General features: G+C 39.0%; 2 protein-coding genes across 3 annotated transcripts; both read right to left on the bottom strand.

Annotated features, from left to right (window-relative positions):
* Positions 1–8,278: 8,278 nt before the first annotated feature.
* LOC126625421 (uncharacterized) lies at positions 8,279–9,655 on the bottom strand. Its single transcript, XM_050294520.1, has 3 exons — positions 9,640–9,655; positions 8,362–8,801; positions 8,279–8,299 (listed from the first exon to the last, which is right to left on the bottom strand). Exons 1-3 carry the CDS (start codon positions 9,653–9,655, stop codon positions 8,279–8,281), a joined length of 477 nt encoding a protein of 158 aa, XP_050150477.1.
* Positions 9,656–10,779: 1,124 nt separating this feature from the next.
* On the bottom strand, positions 10,780–18,543 carry LOC126627520 (deSI-like protein At4g17486). 2 transcript variants are annotated; one of them, XM_050297108.1, is made up of 4 exons: positions 18,198–18,543; positions 16,503–16,790; positions 16,187–16,273; positions 10,780–11,124 (listed from the first exon to the last, which is right to left on the bottom strand). In XM_050297108.1, the coding sequence occupies exons 1-4, from the start codon at positions 18,367–18,369 to the stop codon at positions 10,991–10,993; spliced, it is 681 nt and encodes a 226-aa protein (XP_050153065.1). In that variant the 5' UTR covers positions 18,370–18,543; the 3' UTR covers positions 10,780–10,990. The 2 variants fall into 2 exon arrangements, with proteins under 2 accessions (XP_050153065.1, XP_050153066.1); XM_050297109.1 differs by having other exon boundaries at positions 16,187–16,267; positions 18,198–18,542.
* Positions 18,544–22,394: the final 3,851 nt, after the last annotated feature.

Raw genomic sequence — 22,394 nt, 5'->3', positions numbered from 1 at the left:
GAAGTACCAGTACTCTAGAGCACTCAAGAATTTTTTTGTTGTAACCACTGTGCTCCTTTGTCGAAGCATCAGTAATGACGGTCAATTCTTTGCATCTCAAGAAACTTTGAGATAACATGCCTTATTTACTTGGTGCCCATACTGGAAAGAAGTATTGCAAGCTGCATTACACCTTTAATCACTCCATAACCAACTGTGTCTAGCTCAGGGATTGGATACAAGACCTTATAGTGAAAGGAAAGTTGTTGTTGGATAATAGATATACTGCTTAATGTATTCTCCAACATGTATTCAAGTCATATCCATCTGTTTTCCTACTTTGAGAGTCTCATTTGCATTTGGATCTGGTCAGCTTAATGGATATGCTTTCATTTAAAACCAATCAAGAACCAAACAAATGACTTAAGGGATCTGGACTCCCTTCATTCGAATATACAAGACTATGAACTGAAAGTCCTTGGTCACAAAGCAAGGAAAATAACTTAATGTGGACTTAACCCATCCACGACAATCCTTTGATAGCAAGAAGTTCGAGTAACTTGGGGCGCAAGTAATTGACTAAATGCAATCTTGTTCTACATCTACTATATTGAAATAGCAGTGGCACGCCTAGCACTTGGTTAGTTTTGATTGCGAGTCTCAAGGCTTACACTTAAGGCTCGACAAAGGCACCTTTCAAAACTACCTCTGTCCTCTTCTTGTAGCACATCAGCAAGCAAAAGCTCGACTACACCTCCAAAGTGCCAATCCCTTGGGGAGCTGTGCTGAGAGCCGAGGAGCCATCTCTAGAGAAATCTTCACCCGAACAATTATTGTATGACAATACATTACAGTTGACGCGGACAAGCTGGGGAACCGAATATCCAATTCAATCGAATTGGCTCTAAATGAAATTTCTTAAATGTTATTCTATTATTTGAATAGTTTTTATTTTGCTTTATCAACAATAGACCTCCTTAACAACAATAAAAATTTAATGTCCACTGGACTAAATAGTTAAACGTTAATTCGAACATAAAAAATGTTATTCTTACCATCTATTTATATCATCTCTCTAATAGAGATGAGACTCACATACTTTGGCAGGTCTCAGTGTCCTTCTCATCAATCTGTTGCATGGCCTCGGCGGCAACAAAACCTTGCTTTTCTGTATGATCTTATCCAAGTAATCCCTCCACTTTCAGCATTTCTCCAATCATGGTCGTGTACTCTATGGTATGCGCAATACTGAGATTGGTCTCCTTTCTTGGGGTTTTTCAGTAGAGGTGATCTCGCAGCAAGGGATAATTCTTGTTCACGTTGTAAATCTGGCGAATAGTAATGGAGAACTCCGTGTATGTCTTGTTTGACTAGGGTCTCACTGGTTGACTAGCATGATTAGCGCTTATCAGCTTCTTTATGGTTGACATTCCCCTTTTGATCTGCCCGTTGCGGAGTTGCTCTTGATCCTTCTTTAAGGGTTCTGGAGTCTTGGTGGCATTATTCTCGTCATCCCATAGAGCGCGGCACTCTGCAAGTTCAAATATTTCGGCTAGGGTTTGCCCATGCTTCATGACGATTTCGCCACAAGTGGTGGTTCATCAGCAGGCCATTCTTGAATGTGGCGGTAATGGTCTCGTCTCAATTTGGCTTCTTCTACCTTAAAGTGATGTTAAGTAACTCATTCGACTTCTTCTTCACGCTAAATAGCTGATCAGACAATCTATCCACCACTTTGTAGTATAAGTACTATTCTTTTGCAAAGACTAGCAATAGCTCACCAAATATGCATATGGAGCGCGGTGGTAGGGTGTGAAATCAATCATGTGTTGCTGCTTGCAACTTCATTGCAAACACCTTGCACATCAGTCTGTCATTCCTTTTGTGTGGGATCAGGACTCTTCGATTGTACTTAAGGTGGTGATCTCAGTCTGATCTCCCTTGAATATCATGAAAGCTGATGTGTTGTCCTACATAGTGGCAGTGTTTGTTCAGTTTCGTCATATAACAGGGTGGTATTCACATGTTCCACTTCTCTGCATAGGTTATCCTCGATGTTGCCCACTGGACGGAGATTGCGGAGACGTTCATCAACCTACCGAAGGATATCGTCGTCTCAAAAAGATGCATGCTCATCTGACTGGTTTATGATTCATCATGGGCAGCTTGGAAGTGGCAGTTGAACGAATTCGACGGGGGGCAGTTGTTCCGCTTGATGGTCATTTGGAAAATTAGTTAAGTTTGCTACTTAATCATTGTCTCGTGGTGGCACTTTGTGCATGGCCTGCTATTAGTATATGGAGGTGCTCTGTGGGACTTGAGCCTTAAGCGTATGCTGCCCTTGGAGACTATTCTGAAATGGACACTCCTAGAATGCTATAGGAAGGAGAAAACATTTCCTCCTGGTATGGGTCTGGGAGTTTCCACTGCCCTGGGAACCTAGTCTAGAATGGACACTCCTAGAATGCTATAAGAAGGAAAAGACACGTCCTCCTAGTATGGGTCAAGAGTTCCCACTGATCTGCAATCCTAACCTAGAATGAAAGTCAGTCCTAGGACCCAAGCGTGAGTCCATAGTTACGGCAAGCTAATTGCCCGTGGTAGTCTCTTTCCCAGCTTGCTGACGAACAACGAGATGATCAGCTAACTGGAGTTAACTGCTTTGGCTGATTTTAGGTAGTCCGCCGACTCGTCTAAGCAACATGGCAACCAAGGTAGTCTGCCTCTTAATCTTATCCGAAAGTTGGTCCATTTGTGAGTGGATTTCCTCTTGCTGGTTAGCTGGGCCTGGGAGTCTGGCAGTGTGGTGTGCTTGATCCTCGTGTCTTGTTGAGTCACGGGGCCAAGAATCGGTCGATCATCATGAGGTTTTTCCTTGCATGATCGGTCGATTAGTGAGCATTTGGTGGTCAGTCGTAACGAGCGAAGGGTGGCATGCTTTGGCTAGCGTTCCCTCGTGGACTAGGCCTTGAGCTTATGGGTCAGAAAGCCCTAGGGTTTCGTGCACCAGGGTTTGTGAAACCCTAACCGTATTTGGGGAAGTCGCTTCTTGGGAACAATGGAAATCGTGATAGCTTCGGTGGGCGGCATTATAAATCCCATAGGAGACGTGACCGTTGTAGTGGCGGCATCGGTGGCTCAGCCCCATTCTCCTCTCGTGCTGGCAGTGGCTTAGGTGTCGTCGTTCCTTGCAACGTGGCATGGAACTGTAAGTGCCACAGGTGGGGCTAGTGGAATATGTTCCAACCCAGCAATGTAAGGAACCAAATTTGGTATTGGCGCCGCCACAGTTCCGGTATTCCTGCTAGACAATCTTCGTGTTTCAACCATTTTTGCATTCATGAAGAAACTAGGGAATGAAGCTTATGTGTCTGAGGTTTTGCTTTAGCTCAACTGGATAAGTAATCGTGAGTGTTTTTCAAGAACTCTCAGTGTACGCACCAATTTGTGGGAGCAATATTATTTACCTTGTCGGCACACAGATGGAGGAATATTCCTCTAAGATTTCTAAAATATGCTATGAAGAGTCTTACCCTGTTAAGAGACTGATAGGCAAGCCCCATTGCATATCAGGGTAATCTGCATGGGTTGTGTGGCAATAGACTTGGACAGTTGGTGATGAATTACCCTAAGGGCTCGTTGATTGTGGGTTTCTATGGATTTTGTAGAGATATTTTTGTAAGCAGTATATGAATAAATAAGCTACTGCAACACAGCAAACCAACACAACCCTAGGATTACCAACTAATATCAGATTCATCATAACTAGAGAAATACCAGTTTATAATCTGCAAGACACTTACCTGGGGGCATCGCCATTAAAGAAACAACAGAAGAAGAAGTCTTCTACTTCCAACACACGAAAATCTCTCTTCTAAGTGAATAGGGTTTTAGATAATATTGAGAGAGTACATGAGGAAGTAGGGACTTCAACTATATATATCCATCCATATAGCTAGAGATTCACTCGGTCCAGCCTATTATCAGAAAGAGTGATAATCTCTATCTCTTAATAAGTTTTAGTCCTATCATGACTCTGTATACTAGTATATATTTGATAAGGATCAAAATAGAACAGCTGCAACGTATAAAACTCCACAATTCTTGTCATACTAAAGCTCTCGGACTCCTTGTGTTTCGCATAACTAGTATAACTAGTTAAACGCCACCCAAGTGGTCCAGTTGCAATCTCATTGTCATTCAAACAAGTTTTACATTCTCCCACTTGAATGTCAATGATATGCCTTAATATTACAAGAATCATGATGATCATCGAGTTCACAAAAGCTTGCAACTAATCCTTCTTAGTAACTTGTCATTTTTAAGAAAAATATAGGACCACAGAAAACAAGGCACGTACAGCTTGCACTTTGCACTCTGTGATCACGTACATATTTAACTTAAAAACACTATGTCACTCTTGAGAGTCATGATATCAAGAACTGACAATTCAGAATGTCAGTTCCCCATAAGAAACTGAAATAATTCCAGTACCAAAGTTGTTTGCAGAAACATGATCAGCCAATTACAGCAAATTATTAAAGATAACAAATTTGCAAGCTAACTAACAACTATCAATCAATAAAAAAAATAATTGAAACAAACTCAACACAGTTTAAGGAGTGCTTACTCCCACTCATTAACTGAATCAAAGACCTCTCTTACTCCCATGTTGTAAACATGTTTCTTGAAAAATCCCACTGGTAAAGCCTTTGTCATTGGATCAGTAACTATTAAACTTGTGTTGATGTACTCAATTTCGACAGTTCCTTTCTTCACTTCATCTCGTACTTTTAAGTATTTGATGTCCATCAATCTACTGGCATAAGACCTCTTGTTATTCTTCGAAAAGAAAACTGCAGCTTTGTTGTCACAATACAACTTGAGAGGCTTTTCAACATTGTCAACAATTTCCAATCCTTTCATCATGTTTTTAAGCCAAACAGCTTGTTGAGTTGCTGCATAGCACCCTACAAATTCAGCTTCCATAGTTGAAGATGCAATACCTTTCTGTTTTGCACTCTTCCACGATACTGCACCATTAGCCAACATAAAGATATATGCATTAGTTGACTTTCTGTCGTCTACGCACCCTTCCAAGTCCGAATCCGTAAACCCCACCAATTCCAGCTTGTTCCCATGACTGTAAGTTAACATAAAATCTCTTGTTCTTTTGAGATACCTCAGTACCTTTTTCGTTGCAACCCAATGACATGCACCAGGATTTGATTGAAACCTACCAAGCATGCTCAGTGCAAAAGCCAAATCCGGTCTTGTACATACCTGAGCATACATTAGACTACCTACAAGAGATGCATAGGGCTTGTCTTTCATTCCCTCCTTTTCTAATTCTTTTTTTGGACATTGATCACTGCTCAGTTTGTCTCCTTTGCCGATAGGCAATTGTCCATTCGAACATTTGTCCATATTGAATCTTTTAGCAATTCTATCGATATACTGTCTTTGAGAAAGACCAAGAGACTTCATAGCACGATCTCTTACTATTTCTATTCCCAAAACAAATCGAGCTTCCCCCAAGTCCTTCATGTCAAAGTTTTGTGTGAGAATACTCTTAGTTGCCTGTAGTAGAGACATATCGGAGCTAGCTAATAATACATCGTCTACATACAATACTAAGAATATGACCTTCGCACCAAGGACTTTCAGATAAATACACTCATCCAATTTGTTCTCTTGGAAACCAGAAGCTGCCATTACCTGATCAAATTTCCTATTCCATTGCCTCGAGGCTTGTTTTAAGCCGTATATAGACTTATTCAGTTTACAAACCATCGTTTCCTTCCCCCTTTCAACAAATCCAGGTGCTTATTGCATGTAAATATCTTCTTCAAGATCTCCATTTAGAAATGCCGTCTTGACGTCCATTTGATGAAGTTCTAAATCAAAATGTGCTGTGAGAGCGAGGATTATTCTCATGGAATCTTTTGTTGAGACTGGGGAAAATGTCTCATTATAATCAATGCCTTCCCTTTGTGTAAAGCCCTTTGCCACTAACCTTGCTTTGTGTTTGTCAATGTTGCCTTGTGAGTCTCGTTTTTTCTTGAACACCCATTTACAACCAATAATTTTTGTTGTTCCAGTTGGCTTTGGAACTAAGCTCCACACACGGTTTTTCTCCATGGAATCTAGTTCTTCATGCATGGCTTGCTTCCATAGTGTGGATCTTGAACTTGTTATGGCTTGATTGTAGGACAAGGGATCATCTTCATCACCTATAGTATGTTCTGCCTCATTTAGGTATACGAAATCAGGCAACAATGCTGGCTTACGTACTCGCTGTGATTTTCGAATAGTTGATTCGAAAACTGCAGTTGCTGGATCATTCATAAGGTATTCTTCAGTTAATTGTACTGGTGCATGTACTTCATGTTCCTGGACGTCTGCATGGGGTGCATACTCCTCATTTGTTGTATCATTTTCATGAACCGTATGTGAACTGTCATGAAAAGGGTGTGGCTGCAGGTCCATGGGAATGGTAAGAGTAGGTGCATGCGGATCAATAACGTCGTTATCAAGTGTAATTTCTTCGAATTCTGAGAATGTAGCTGCTGATATTCTGATGTCAGTTTCATCCTCATCTTCAAGAAATCTTGCATTATCAGTTTCCATAACCCTCGAGTGACTGTTAGGGCAATAGAACTTATACCCTTTAAACTTCTCAGAATACCCAATGAACTTGCAACTGGTGGTCCTTGGATCGAGTTTTTTCTCTGTTGGATTATAGAATCTGGCCTCAGCATTACAACCCCATACACGAAAGTGATGAAAGCTCGGTTTCCTTCCAGTCCAAGCTTCAAATGGAACCATGTCTACGGACTTGCTTGGTACACGGTTCAATATATAGTTTGCAGTTTTCAGTGCTTCACCCCAAAGAAACATTGGAAGCTTTGAATGTGCAAACATGGATCTGATCATGTCTTTCAGGGTTCGATTCCTTCGTTCAGCAACTCCATTCTGGTGTGGAGTCCCAGGAGTGGTATACTGGGCCACGATGCCATTTTGTTCAAGATAAGCTGCAAACGGTCCTTTGTTTTGTCCAGCCTCAGTGAACCTGCCAAAATACTCACCACCTCTATCGGATCTCACAATCTTAATGTGTTTTTCTAGTTGTTTTTCAACTTTCAAATGGAATATTTTAAAACAATGCAAGGCTTCAGATTTTTCAGAAATAAAAAATACATATGCAAATCGTGAAAAATCATCAATGAAAGTTATAAAATATGATTTTCCACATATGGTTTTAATTGGAAAGGGTCCGCAAATATCAGTGTGTATAATTTCTAGTAGAGATTGGCTACGGTTTGACCCTATTTTCCTAGTATTGGTGAGTTTTCCTTTAAAACAATCAACACACTCTTTAAAGTTGGTGAAATCAAGTTGTGGCAACAAGTTTTGTTTGGTAAGTATGATGATTCTTTCTTTAGAAATGTGCCCCAACCTTTTGTGCCAAAGCATGGAGGTTTTTTCATGATTGAGCACTTGTTTTGAACCAACACTTTGAACATTAAAACATTCAATCTCATAAGTACAACTCATTTGCCACATATCAACTTTAAGATACGCTTCACCAAGCAATTTATTCATGTCATTGGAATGAAAAAACTTTACACTTTGACTGTCACCCACAAATGTAAAGCCGGATTTAACTAACTTAGATGCAGAAATCAAATTCCTTCTCATGGAAGGTACATAGAGTACTAGACTTAAATTTAAAATAAAGCTAGAGGAAAGAACTAATTTGACACTTCCTATGGATTCGACAGCAACTTTGCTGCCATTCCCTACATAAACATTGTAGACTTCATTGTTTATCACCCTTGTTTTTGAGAAGCCCTGCAAAGAATTAGTTATGTGAATAGAGCAGCCTGTGTCAAACCACCAACTTTGAGGAGGAACGTAAACTAAATTAGACTCAACACACACAAAAATATTTATTTCATTACCTTTCTTAACAAGCCAATTCTTGAAGCCATTGCAGTTCTTTCTTAAGTGACCTGTTTCTTTGCAAAAATAACACTCTTTTTCTTTCTCAGGTTCAAAGTTAACAGGCTTTACTTTATGAGATCCTTTAGAGATGATGTTAGTATTTTTAAAAGTAGAAGAAATTTCTTTCTTCTTCTTCTTACCAGCAGCCACGGTTGAACTTTGAGTGAAGTCCCTTTTGCGTTTTTCTCCTTACACAAAATTCACATCTACTGATTTGTCACTCTTGAGCCGATATTCTTCTTGCGCACACATAGTGATCAGTTCATCGATGCCCCATTTGTCTTTCTGAGTGTTATAAGAAACCTTGAGCTGCCTATATTTTGGAGGCAATGAGTTCAAGGCCATATGAACTAAGAACTGGTCAGTCATGGGTACTTCGAGATCCTTTAATTTCTGAGCAAGATCAACCATCTTGAGGATGTGTTCTCTGACACTTCCCTCACCATCAAATTTCATAGAGGTAATTTGAGTGAGAAAAGTCCCAGTTTCAGCCTTGTCAGATTCTTTAAATTTTTCCCCAACTGCAGCCAAGAAGGCTTTTGCATTGTCTTGTTTCGGAACACCCCCTTTAACTGATGGAGCCATAGCCTTCCTCATAATCATCAGGGACATTCGGTTTGTTCTCTCCCACTTTTCAAACTTTGCCTTATGATCTGCAGCGCTCTCTGCAGTAATTGCTGCAGGTTTTTCCTCCCTTAATGCCAAATCGAGATCCATAAGGCCAAGAACCATTTCAACATCCTCCTTCCACTTCTTGTAGTTAGAACCGGTCAGAGTCTCAATATTGTTGAAATTGAGAGATGTCATATGAGGAGCTGCAAAACCAAATATTAATTTTATAGTTGTTAGTCATTAAGTGTCAGCAAACAAAAGAAAAGATTACATATAATCTCTTCTCAACACATAATCGTATAAGCATAGTATCATCTTTGGACAGAAACCATTTATACTAGATTTGCATAGCCAAAATATTGAACACAAGGGCAATTTACATAACTCCAACACTTTTGAGCAGATGAAGAAAGCAATCTTGTCAATTCAATATTTCACTATACATTGATTCATTTGTTTAACTTGAATAAATAAACACTTTTGAGCAGATTATTATTCACTTGATACAAATAAATCACATGTCCAATTACTTAGACAGCAAGCCAAAATCAACAAACTAAACACTTTTGAGCAGATTAGTTGTTGAAATTCTTTTTTTTTTTTTTTTTTTTATGATTCAAATCTCAAAATCAGTTCGACTTTTGACAAATAAGATATGAATCCAAAAGGTCTTCTTGATTGAGTTCCCAGTATTGTAACTATTCTTGAATGATGTTCTCTGCACAGAATAGCAAACACAACTGGGGGAATATATGGTAATAATTGATTATACATCATGATCATACGATTTAATTGTCAGTATGCAGCGGAAGCATTTAATGACACAAGGGCAAAACATATAGATCATTCATATCAAGAGTTAACCATATATTGAATAAGGAACCCTAGCCATGTTGGGTTGGCTCTGATACCACATGTAAGCAGTATATGAATAAATAAGCTACTGCAACACAACAAACCAACACAACCCTAGGATTACCAACTAATATCAGATTCATCATAACTAGAGAAATACCAGTTTATAATCTGCAAGACACTTACCTGGGGGCATCGCCATTGAAGAAACAACAGAAGAAGAAGTCTTCTACTTCCAACACACGAAAATCTCTCTTCTAAGTGAATAGGGTTTTAGATAATATTGAGAGAGTACATGAGGAAGCAGGGACTTCAACTATATATATCCATTCATATAGCTAGAGATTCACTCGGTCCAGCCTATTATCAGAAAGAGTGATAATCTCTATCTCTTAATAAGTTTTAGTCCTATCATGACTCTATATACTAGTATATATTTGATAAGGATCAAAATAGAACAGTTGCAACGTATAAAACTCCACAATTCTTGTCATACTAAAGCTCTCGGACTCCTTGTGTTTCGCATAACTAGTATAACTAGTTAAACGCCACCCAAGTGGTCCAGTTGCAATCTCTTTGTCTTTCAAACAAGTTTTACAATTTTATCAAAGTAGGTCTCATGGCAATAGACTTGGACAATTGTACACATGACGTTTTCCCATTCGTTAGGATATTTTATGTTCCCACATCTGCCTACTTATGATGGGTAGGGTGTGCCCTATGGGTCTAGTTTTGATCACAACATCCTCATACAATCACTTTAATGTCATGCTTAATTACAAGCCCCTGCTATTGGCTTGACTTTTGAATGATAGGTTGACATAGTGAAATGAACCCAAACCAGTTGAATTGTGCTCGAGCATGGCAAATGTAGGACAATGCCAGGGATTTCAACATGAATAAGATCCTCTCCGGATCTTAACCGTCCAGATACTAAGGATCAAATGATCCTGACCATCCAAAAGATCGGGCGGCCAGGAATCAACAAGAAGCAGCAACCCTTTTCAGCCACACTGCAGAATGAGGTCGACGTCTCTCGGATATGCCCGACTACTTCTCTGGCGAAGGCCGTCATCCAGTCGATGCCCATCGAGCCAAGTCGATGTCTGGCTGCTTCTCGAGAAACCGTACCAAATTGAGATCCATCGAGCTGCAAATCGATGCCCAAGCCTAGATTCACGTCAAGCAGATGGATCTCCGATAGCTGGGAAGAGGGGGAACGAAGCGACGACATAGTTTGCAGCGGTGTTCCAAGTGAATTTTTATAAATAAAAAATAGAGAAGCAACTATAAACAGTGCATATAATAACTCGACGCATGTTACAGTTCGGATATAAGTTGAATCATATTCATGCATTTATGAACGATACACCCAGCAGACAAATATCAAGCATCATCACTATACCAGGAACTATCATATAATATGGCTGAGACACGTTTGGTGATACATTTAGAATCATAGAGTACATACAAGTACAATCGGAGACATGAGGATAACATAAATAATACTGAGTGGAAGAAATTATAGCTCCCTTGATCACGTCGGAGGTTTTTCCTTCACGAAAGCTACATCACCACTTGGTACAGTCAGGAGATGATGATTTTGCCCCTCCTCACTTGCTCCTGTTCCAGATGATGCAATAGATTCTGATCCATCGTCGTCATCTTCGTCTGCAGAGACAGTAAAGGGAAAATAATTTATGCAAAAGACATCACACATGTAAAGTACCCCCAAGCATACACATCACACATCACACATCACACATCACACATCACACATCACACATCCTTGTCTACATACACACAAAATTCAAAATCTTTTCACCAAACAATTAAAGCTCTCATTGACATGAAGGACTAGAACTAATTCAAGTCGTAAACCTAGATTCTGAGTATAGGTGTACAGTTTGCACCTGTTGATGGCCACCTGCATGGTAGGATCCGATAAATACCATCAGACGTCCACAACAAATATCTTGACCAACTTGAGTTCTCGAATTTCCATGCTAGATCAATCTCTCAACCGAAAGCAATTAAGCCCAGAGGTTGAGTCCATCAATCAAAGTGTTTGATTATTCAACCTATTGTCTCTTTCCAGAAAACAGAAAAGAAAAATAATTCTATTTATTTTATTCCTTCAACTGAACTTCCAACATATTCGCAAAGGCAATCAAAGAGCAAAGAATCCATGGTCATAAGTCATGGTATGAAAAAAAAACATATTTGGTGCTATAACTAAACCGTCCTGTTTACGGAACAAAAAAAAAACAAAAAAACACATTTGTGCACCATGGGGTGGTGCACCATCCAAGGATTGAAACCACATTTTGTTTTATTTTGTAGGGAACACAAAAGCATATCGGTTGTATCGTATCAGCTTTCTCTCTCTTACTCTCTTAGACAAAAATCTGTGCACGCAAGCTTCCCTTTTGTTTCTCTCCTCAGGTTCCATCTGCCTTCTCCATCATATTACCAAGCTGGACTCAATTTGAGAACTGAATCTGCCCCCATTTCATTTGGTAAGCTTTAATACCAGTAACATATAGAGAAGGAAAACAGAACATGCGTTGAAACATTTTGTGTAATGAACTACACTCCATGTTGTGTGCTTTGCTTCAGCTGTTAATCCATCTTCTCTAGAACCTTATTGCATGGTAAAAGAAAACTGAATGATATGGTCAAAGCGGAATTTAGGTTGTTTGTATCCATTTTATCCTGTAATTATGTTCTCCAAAAGCTGAACTTGCAACTAAAGCTCTTTTAAAACAAATAGCAAGCCAATTTCCAGCCATCCAAATGATATTCAGCCGTGTTTAATAGGCTTTTGGGAGGAAAAAAAATTCCAAATCATTTTGAGGAAAAGTCAAAAGCATTTAGAGGAGAAGTCAATGGCATTTTATTTAATCAGAGTGTCTTAAAGAAATTATTTCAAGTGATTGTATTTAACTCCAAAAGATGCCCTTCTTAGATCCTACAACAACAAAAACAAAGCCTTTTCCCACTAAATGGGGTCGGCTATATGAATCCTAGAACGCCATTGCACTCAGTTCTGTGTCATGTCCTCCGTTAGATTTAAGTACTCTTAAGTCTTTTCTTAGAGTCTCTTCCAAAGTTTTCCTAGGTCTTCCTCTACCCCTTCGGCCCTGGACCTCTGTCCCATAGTCGCATCTTCTAACTGGAGCGTCAGTAGACCTTCTTTGCACATGTCCAAACCACCATAACCGATTTTCTCATCTTTTCTTCAATTTCGGCTACTCCTACTTTACTTCGGATATCCTCATTCCTAATCTTATCCTTTCCTGTGTGCCCACACATCCAACGAAGCATCCTCATCTCCGCTACACCCATTTTATGTAGGTGTTGATGCTTCACCGCCCAACTTTACGTGTCATTAAGCATCGCTGGCCTTATTGCCGTCCTATAAAATTTTCCCTTGAACTTCAGTGGCATACAGCGGTCACACAACACGCCGGATGCACTATTTCACCTCATCTATCCAGCTTGTATTCTATGGTTGAGGTCTCCATCTAATTCTCCGTTCTTTTGTAAGATAGATCCTAGATAGCGAAAGCGATCGCTCTTTAGTACTTCCTGATCTCCGATCCTCACCCCTAACTCATTTTGGCCTCCATTTGCACTGAACTTGCACTCCATATATTCTGTCTTTAATCGGCGTAGGCGAAGACCTTAAGATTCCAACACTTCTCTCCAAAGGTTACGCTTCGCATTTACCTCTTCCTGAGTTTTATCTATCAACACTATATCATCTGCGAAAAGCATACACCAAAGAATATCATCTTAAATATTTCCCATTAACTCATCCATTACCAATGCAAAAAGGTAAGAACTTAAGGATGAGCCTTGATGTAACCCAACAGTTATGGGGAAGCTTTCCGTTTGTCCTTCATGAGTTCTTACGGCAGTCTTTGCTCCATCATACATATCCTTTATAACTTGGATATATGCTACTCGTACTCCTTTCTTCTTTAAAATCCTCCAAAGAATGTCTCTTGGAACCTTATCATACGCTTTTTCCAAATCTATAAAGACCATGTGTAAATCTATTTTCATATCTCTATATCTTTTCATCAATTTTTGTAAGTGATAGCTTGCCTCCTTGGTTGAGCGCCCTGGCATGAACCCAAATTGGTTGTCCGAAACCCGTGTCTCTTGCCTCAATCTATGCTCAATGAGGCAATCTATGCTCAATGACTCTCCCGGAGCTTCATTGTATGACTCATTAGTTTAATACCCCTATAGTTCATGCAATTTTGTACGTCGCCCTTATTCTTGTAGATAGGCACCAAAGTGCTCTTTCGCCACTCATTTGGCATCTTCTTCGTTTTCAAAATCCTATCGAAAAGGTTTGTGAGCTATGCTATACCCATCTCTCCCAAGACTTTCCACGCTTCGATTGGTATATCATCTAGGCTCACTGCTTTTCTATGCTTCATCTTTTTCAAAGCTACAACCACTTCTTCCTTCCTGATTCGACGGTAAAAAAAGTAGTTTCTACTCTTCTGAGTTACTCAACTCCCCCAAAGTACTCTTTTCATATCCTTCATTGAAAAGATTATGAAAATAAACACTCCATCTGTCTTTGACCGCGTTCTCTTTGACTGCGTTCTCTGTAGTAAGAACTTTTCCATCCTCATCCTTGATGCACCTCACTTGGTTTAGGTCCCTTGTCTCCTTTTCCCTTGCTCTAGCTAGTTTATAGATATCCAACTCTCCTTCTTTGGTATCTAGTCACTTATACATATCGTCATAAGCAGCTAGCTTAGCTTCTCTCGCAACTTTCTTTGCCTCCTACTTCACTATTCTATACCTTTCACCATTTTCATCAGTCCTATCCATGTATAGGGCTTTACAACATTTTTTCTTAGCCTTCACCTTTATTTGTACCTCCTCATTCCACCACCAAGATTCCTTTTGATGTGGAGCAAAGCCCTTGGACTCTCCTAATACCTCTTTTGCTACTTTTTGGATACAACTAGCCATGGAATCCCACCTTTGGCTAGCTTCCCTCTCTCTATCCCACGCATTGGTGATTACTTTCTCTTTGAAAATGGCTTGTTTTTTTCTTTTAGATTCCATCATCTAGTCCTTAGGCACTTCCAGGTCTTGTTCGTTTTTCTCTCTTTTGATATGTACATCCATCACCAACAAGCGATGTTGATTAGCCAAGCTCTCTCCCGGTATAACTTTGCAATCCTTATAAGTTATACGATCCCCTTTCCTCATTAGAAGAAAATTTATTTGTATTTTTGCCGACCCACTCTTGTAGGTGATCACATGTTCTTCTCTCTTCTTAAAGAAGGTATTGGCTAAGAAGAAATCATATGCCATTGCAAAATCCAAGATGGCTTCGCCATCCTCGTTTCTCTCCCCAAAACCATGGCCACCATGAAAACCTCCATAGTTGCTTGTCTCCTTACCCACGTGTCCATTTAAATCTCCTCCTATAAATACCTTCTCCGTTTGAGCAATTCCTTGCTTAGATCCTATTTACAATAAATTATGTACTCTATATCACCACCCACCTATATTCCAAGAGCTCATTAACCCCACACTTAATATCTTTAACTTTCATAATTCTTAGACAAACTCTCATTGTAGTTTAGTCTTAATACATTTGAAAAATTAACAAGAAAATTGCAATAAGAGAGCAATCTACAGAGAAAGAAGTGCGAATTTATGATTTATTTTTGTTATCAATCATTTTTGTTCAAGGTTCAAGCATCATTCAACCAACCAGGACCACATGATGCACGGACACCAGAAATCAGATCTCAGATATGCTTAATCAATGTCCACAGTCCCTCAGACAAATCATGTTTGTCCATTTGTAAATTGTAATCAACTTAATATATTTCATTTGTTCAACCTCGGTTGGCAAAGCAAGTTCAAACACAGAATTAAAAAAACTCATTCACATCTGATCTCATATTTTAATCATCTCACTTGTTCTAATTGCATAAGACCACCAAAAAGGATCTGCATATGATCCCATTCAATGTATCAATATCTAGTCATTTCAAATACCTTCATCAAATCTTTTGTAGTGCATTTCCACCTAATTAGCTCATTCCCTTGGTACTTGCAAATCCCTCATCCATAACATAATCTTAGTGTTTGGGTGAAGAATAAATAGATGAGGGCAAGTTGTGGGTTTAGAGAGGAATTGGTGGGTTGCAAATTTAATGAGCAATACCAATACATGTTAGTGGATTAGTTGAGCACTTTTGGTATAGAGTTTGTTAAGTAAACTTCAAAGTTTAAAAGTTGATCAGATGGAAGCGTTATGCCCAACTCCCTTTATTGTTCATTTTATATATGCCTAACAAATCTTAAAAAATTTTGTAATGCTTATTGAATATTAGCCCACTTTAGTTAGATGTTTCATACTTTTACCCTCATTGGCCTTCTTTCGACCAAACAACTCTCCTTCTATGCACTCCAGCCCTCTCTCGTCTCACCCCAACTCCAACCGCATTGCACACAAATTAGATGTTCATGAGCCTTTTAGTAGTACAGAGAAATGAAACCTGCTTGGTTTATTTTTCCTTGTACTTATTTTATATATGTACACTCATACATCTTCAAGACATAGAAGATTGAGTCCCATACGAGGAAGTATAACTCTATTGCAGAAAAGGAAGTCAGAAAGAATATGCAAGATTGTGATGCAAAACTCTTTAAAGAACATTTTTTTTTTCCAATGGGAACATACCAGAATATGCTGGATGGTCAGGAAGATGTCTCACTGCTGAAATTTGAATGTTTTCTGGGAGAAGACAGTTGCAGAAAGAACCTGAAACTTAAAAGAAACCTCGACTCAAAAAAAATGAAAAGCTCATTAAACATTTGTGGACCCACCTATGGTATAGAATCCATGGGCACACAAAGCCAAGTTAATAGTATAATAACCCACACTACTGTCTTTTATAATCAGTAACGAGGATGTGTCATTCATTTATAAGGTCTAAAAAAATCTAATTCAAGGTAGCTTGTAGATCTTGTGAATATTGGAGTATCTTAACTCTCACCTACTTGGGCCAGCCGATTTACCCATCCAGGTATAGGTTTTCCAGTTAGCTGCATACAAACTTCATCAGTGAAATGGTTGCAATTCTTGGCAATTAAATGATAGGTATCTCCATGATACTTTCCAGAAAGATGCTCCATAAATGACCGAAATTCTGAGCGAGACATTTCAGTGCTTCCCAACAGGACTGACCTTCTGAAGATGAAGCCAGGACAACTTCTTGGTTCCACCTCAAAAACCCCACTGCTGGGATACTCATGGGCTCCAAAGCCATACTCCATGCCATGAACTGTAAACAAAAATAGTTAGAACTTTGTCATGCTTTTCAACTATAATTTCGTATAACAGCTGCCAATGGGATACTGCCAAACACCTCAAATACAAAAGAAAAACTAAGAGCAAAACAGAAACAATAATAAGTGAAGGATTCTACAAAACCAAGAAGTAATCTAATTTTCCAAGATTTCTATTTCAGCATTCTGATATTTAGGTAGTCGTGGTTCAAGAAGCATTGTACCTAAATTCAACAGATAATTGTTATATGTTCTGCAATGATTACTTGCAATAACCCCTTATGTAGTTTGATGCTTCACACAAATTGTGTGTTCCATATGATATCAGTTAGAATATTTTAAGTATTGTTTGGTCACACATGTATCATAGGATGCACTGTACTTAGCGTAATAGTGTCTTTATGTGAATGATTATTATTGACACCACCCCTCATTGAGTTAGACTTTTAGTTAGATATGAAATAGTAGTATGAACTCTATCTTTAATAGGGGTGATGAATTTGGACTGTATTAATATAGGTTTGGTCCCTTCTCTCACAACTACACATCCAATACAGAGCTTTCCCTATTGAATAGCTTGAACATACAGAAATGCAGAGAGGAGGAGACTATCCCTAAGGCTTTGTTCATAGTGACTATGAACATACAGTAATATGAACATACAGATTTGTCACCAGGTGAATTTTACACCTCAATCATGGCTGCTCCAGTTTATACTATGCTGTGATCTATGCTGTGATACAGACTTTTTGCCTATCTGCACATTTGATATTTACATTAGCTACAAACCCTTTATATAATTTGACACTTCCATTCGATGACCACCATTGCAGACCTACAATATTCTAGTAAGAAACTCATAACACTTACAATTCTCTCATTAAATAATCTTACTTTCTAATCATTTGATTTATGGAAGTTCTGCAACAGAATTGTACTATTCGAAAAAGTTCCATTTATACCTCAAAATACTAATCTTTACCTACACCTGCTTCTCCTTATGAATATAAACGCAGTTTTCATTTGAAACGAAAACAGTTTTCTTAGAGGGGCACATCGATGTTCACAGGGTTGTTTAGATTTCAATTTCATCAAATGATTATCTGAAATCTTCTGTAGAAACGTTCTCTAAAGAATAATTGTTTGCATCTTGTCAATAATAAATTAAGCAGCATGCTTTCGGACTCAAGCAATCTCTTCTAGTTACCATTTCCGTTACTCTTTTCTTACAAACACCAGCACAGTCTAACAACACAATACCCTGTAGAAATTTCTCAAAATTCATCACAATAAAACCAAAATTATCCACAATCAAACAGCAATAACTCCTAATAAGAACACAAAACACTCAAAATTCAAACTTGCATCGCTCGAAAACCCCAAAAAGCACAAAAATCGCATACCTTCTATGCCGGAGTGGAAGATCCCGAATCCAACCCAGTAAAGGTAGTTGTTCACAGGCGTGAGATCGTAGACATTGAGGTACAAAAGGGCGCGATTTTTTTCCCGATCAATGAGCTCCTTGTCTGCGCTGGAGGTCGAGCCCGGGCTTGAGCTCAAAGGAAACAACCGCATGGTATATTGAATCGCTCGCAAACCCTAATCGCCTCAATTGGGTTCTGAAGTTATCACAATCTGATCATCGCGCTCGCCGATCGAAACAAACCTCGGCGAAGTGAAGATGGCTACAAAGTTATTCCGCTGTTTGGATGCCGAGAAACGGGAGCAATTCAGTCTTTTTAGCAACTTCTAAAAGCTTAAAGCTTAATTTTGTATTGATGTGCTTTTTAAAAAAAAAAAAAAAAATTGTTATTATCGGGGCTATGAGAATAAATAGTTTTAAAATAAGGTTGTTGAGTGTTCGGTAAAAAAAAATTGTAAATGGTAAAAAAAAACATAATTGTAAAAGTTCTTTTAACAAAAAAAAAAAAAAAAAACCACATATAAGTGTTTGGTAAACTTTTATATAAATTGTTATAAATATGTCACTTAGTACTACGGTCTAATGATATTTCTCTTTACTTGTAAGTGATAGGTCTTAGGTTCGATTCTCGCCAAAGACAAATTTGAATCACATTATTGTTAACCTATTGTCAGGCACATTATCTTCTGCGCTTGCGTGAATCGCAAGGTGTGTATGAAGATTTGGGTGAATTGGATTAATATTATTGATTGTGTGCTAATTAAGAGGGTAAGGTTAGGGTAAGGTTAAAGTCTGGAAAGGATTATTAGGGTTTGGTTAACGAAGTTTGAGTTAGTCAAGGGATTAGACAATTTGGGGAAAATGGTTAATTGGAGTTCGTGTGAGTGGCATGTGCAGCTTGGGAGAGTTTTTAAGTCTCTACATCCTCCTCAAGTAGGCTGTGTAAGATGGTTTCGTGTTTTTCACTTGTTTTGTGGTGTTACGAGGAGTTGTTTCGTAGCTAATATGTTGATTGATTACTTGTGGCTTGATGATTGGGTGAATTTAGATTTATTTGATTGTGTTTGTATTTGTTTAATTTTCTGTTGCTAGGACGATTTGACTAACCTAGATTTAGAGCTTAGGATTATGACGTTTAGGGTTTTGGCATGCCTCGGCAATTATTGCATGACATCAATGTTGATCTGGGGTTGGTGTAATAACTGGTTGTGTTATTTTGTACGGAGACGTTTGAGCTCCCATTTGGTGATAGTCTGTTTCTCTAGGTGGGTTATGTTCACGCGTGCTAGTTTTGTATTTGCCTTGAGGTTGAGGCTAGATCTATAGCCATTAACTTGTGAGTTTTATAATTATTATTTTTGCGCTTCCTTGTTTGGATCACTTGATAATGATTATTTTCATTCTACTAGTGTGTTTTGATGGTTGGATTCCCCCAAGGTTTGGCTATTTATACATGCTTTGGTAATGCTTTTGGTCCTCACCTGCTTCCCTACCTTCTATTTTCTTACCTTCTACCTTCAACATGTCTAACTTTCACATGTCTAGCGTTAACTCTAGTGTGACCCGTAGGCATAGGATTTGTTCTAATTCCTATGTTACTAGTTGGGAGAACTCCTTCATGGTCCTTTAACTTGGGCAAGAATCAGTGATGGTGGAAAAGGCTAGGAGTACTTTCACCATGGAGAGATGAGTGACTAGGGTGAACATTAACTTGTGCTCTACAATTAATGTTGAGCATATGCAGTCTAGAGTTTTAATGGGGAAGATTTTTGGGCAGCCACTCGAGGTGAGATTGATTAAGTGGAAGCTAGGCCTGCTGTGGAGAAATGAAGTCAAGAATATTTTCTACCTTGATCACTTGGGTAGAATATGGTTCGCGGTGGAGTCTATGAATGAAGGAGGATTTGGAGTTTATTATGAGGAATAGACCCTGGTATGTTAAGGGTCAAATATTCCATTTGGAAAGGTGGACCACTGGCTTTAAGGATTCAGACATCATTACCAAGCTTGTTGTTTGGGCCAGGCTACCTAGGGTTTCAATCCAATATAAGGAGGATAATATAATAAAGGATATTACTTACTCGTTAAGGAACTTGTTGAGGGTGGATGAAGTGACTTTGGGTTTAAATGGCTTGTTTATCAAGGTTCTACTGGAAGTGGATCTGAGGTTTCCGTTGAAGCGTATGCTTATTGTTAACCAGGATGAGGATTGCCCCATTCTTGTGAGCTATGAAAAACTCTTTGAGGTTTGTTTTTATTATGGGAGAATGAGGTATGAAGGTCATGTCTGCCCCAAGGTATAGACTGATGATGGCTCTTTCATGATTGACAAGGTGTATGAAGATGAACCTTGAATGTTCCCTGAAGATACGGTGGTGGATGTGAATGTTAAAGCTAATCTGCAAAATGACGTGATGTTATGCTTCCCTTATGCTGCTCTGGTTGAAGAGGAATCCACTGAGATTGAGGATATGAGATAACGTGTGAAGAATAATGGTCCTGATGAAGATGGTTGGACCATTGTTACGCCAAAGTGGAGAAGGAAAGCTGAGAAGATATGGGTTTGAGAGAGTTCAAGGGATGACAGATCATATAAGAAGGTGGTTTCTAGCCTCAAGCCTAAGTAGGTGGTGTTTGGTATAAAGGAATATCTAGTGAGGACGTTTTCTGGCCACCGAGCACACAGCTCCCCGAGAGGTTGCCGCCGGTTGATATCGTATGTCGAGCTTCTACTTATTGGCGGGCTGTAAGAGAAGGACAGAGTTAATTCTGAAAGGTGCATTTGTGGGGCCTTAGGTGTAGGCCTTGAGGCTCACAATCAAAATTAACTTTAAGTACCCACATGTGGCACTGCCATCTTTAGCATGACAGATGTAAAACCGATGTTAAGTTTATTGTATATATATATATATGCCCAAGAGACCCAGTTAGTTATGAAAAGTGCCTTTGTGGGGCCTTAGGTGTAGGCCTTGAGGCTTCCCGTCAAAATTAACTGAATACTTGAACACATCTTGGTTGTTTCATTGTTGTAGAAGCATTACACCTGTTATACTTTTAATTACCCGAGCCCGCAGAGCAGAATGAATTCAAATAGGTGCCTTTGTCGAGCCTTAGGTATAGGCCTTAAGGCTTCCTATCAGAGTTAATTCTATACTCAAACGTTCTATGGGAATTATGATATAACAGAAGTAAGATTAGAGAATAAGCCAATTACTTGCACCCCAAGTAACTTCAGACTTCTTGTTATCACGGATTGTCGTGGATGGGTTAAGTCCACATAAAGTTCTTTTTATGCCTTGAGACCAAGGACTTTTAATTGATCAATCTTGTCTACCCGAATGGTTGGAACTTAGAAGTCTTTTAATTATAAACTGGCTAGCAATAACTTGGATGCAGATGGAAACATACATCATATTACTAGATATATGAATGAAAGACAAAAACAAAGGAGGTCGGGCAAGGTTTCACCTTGTCGGGCAAGGCTGATTGTCTTGCAACTTCCTCTCTTTGTGATTTACAAAGTGTTTGAATGCTAAAAGGGGAGATTGGAATGTGAGTTTATATGAGGAAATCTATACTACAGCAAGATTTAAACAAGGTAGCATAGCTTTTACAAAGGATTTCTGGTGAAGGTTGATCCCGAATGGGATAAACGGGGGGCTGATTACAACTTCGTGAAGGAAAATCTGGTTTGAGCAGAGTTTATGCTTGTATTTGGTTGTTTGATTGAGTGTCTTTATCCCTGATTTTTCTTCCTCCTTTTATAAACAATTTGGCTTAGCTGCCTGCAGTGTTGATTCTGCCTGAATGCATCTGAAGGGTAGTGACTCATCAACTATTTACTTGTACTGCCATTGTAAAGTACTTTTGGGCTAATTAGCTGGCTGGCCTACACCACTTGACCTCTAGGTAGGTGAGCTTGTGGTTTGAATGATCTGCACTTGGTTGGGAAACAAACCCCTTCTTTCTTTTGGGTTTCGGCTGGGCCTTGGACTTCTCCTTCTTTTGAACCTCCTTTTAGGCTTTCTTTTAGGCCCCCTTCAATTAATATTCAGGCTGGAATTCCAGGTGCCAATATTGATTAAATAGCCGCATGTCTGTATACCTACTCTCGGAACTCGTGTTTTCTAGACGGGATGAATGCGATCTTGCATCTCTTGGTCTTCTCATGACCTTT

This window comes from Malus sylvestris, chromosome 6, assembly GCF_916048215.2.
Source record: "Malus sylvestris chromosome 6, drMalSylv7.2, whole genome shotgun sequence".
Classification (NCBI taxonomy): Eukaryota; Viridiplantae; Streptophyta; class Magnoliopsida; order Rosales; family Rosaceae; genus Malus; species Malus sylvestris.
The sequence above is the reverse complement of the archived record's forward strand: the minus strand, read 5'-3'. Positions and strand labels throughout refer to the sequence as shown.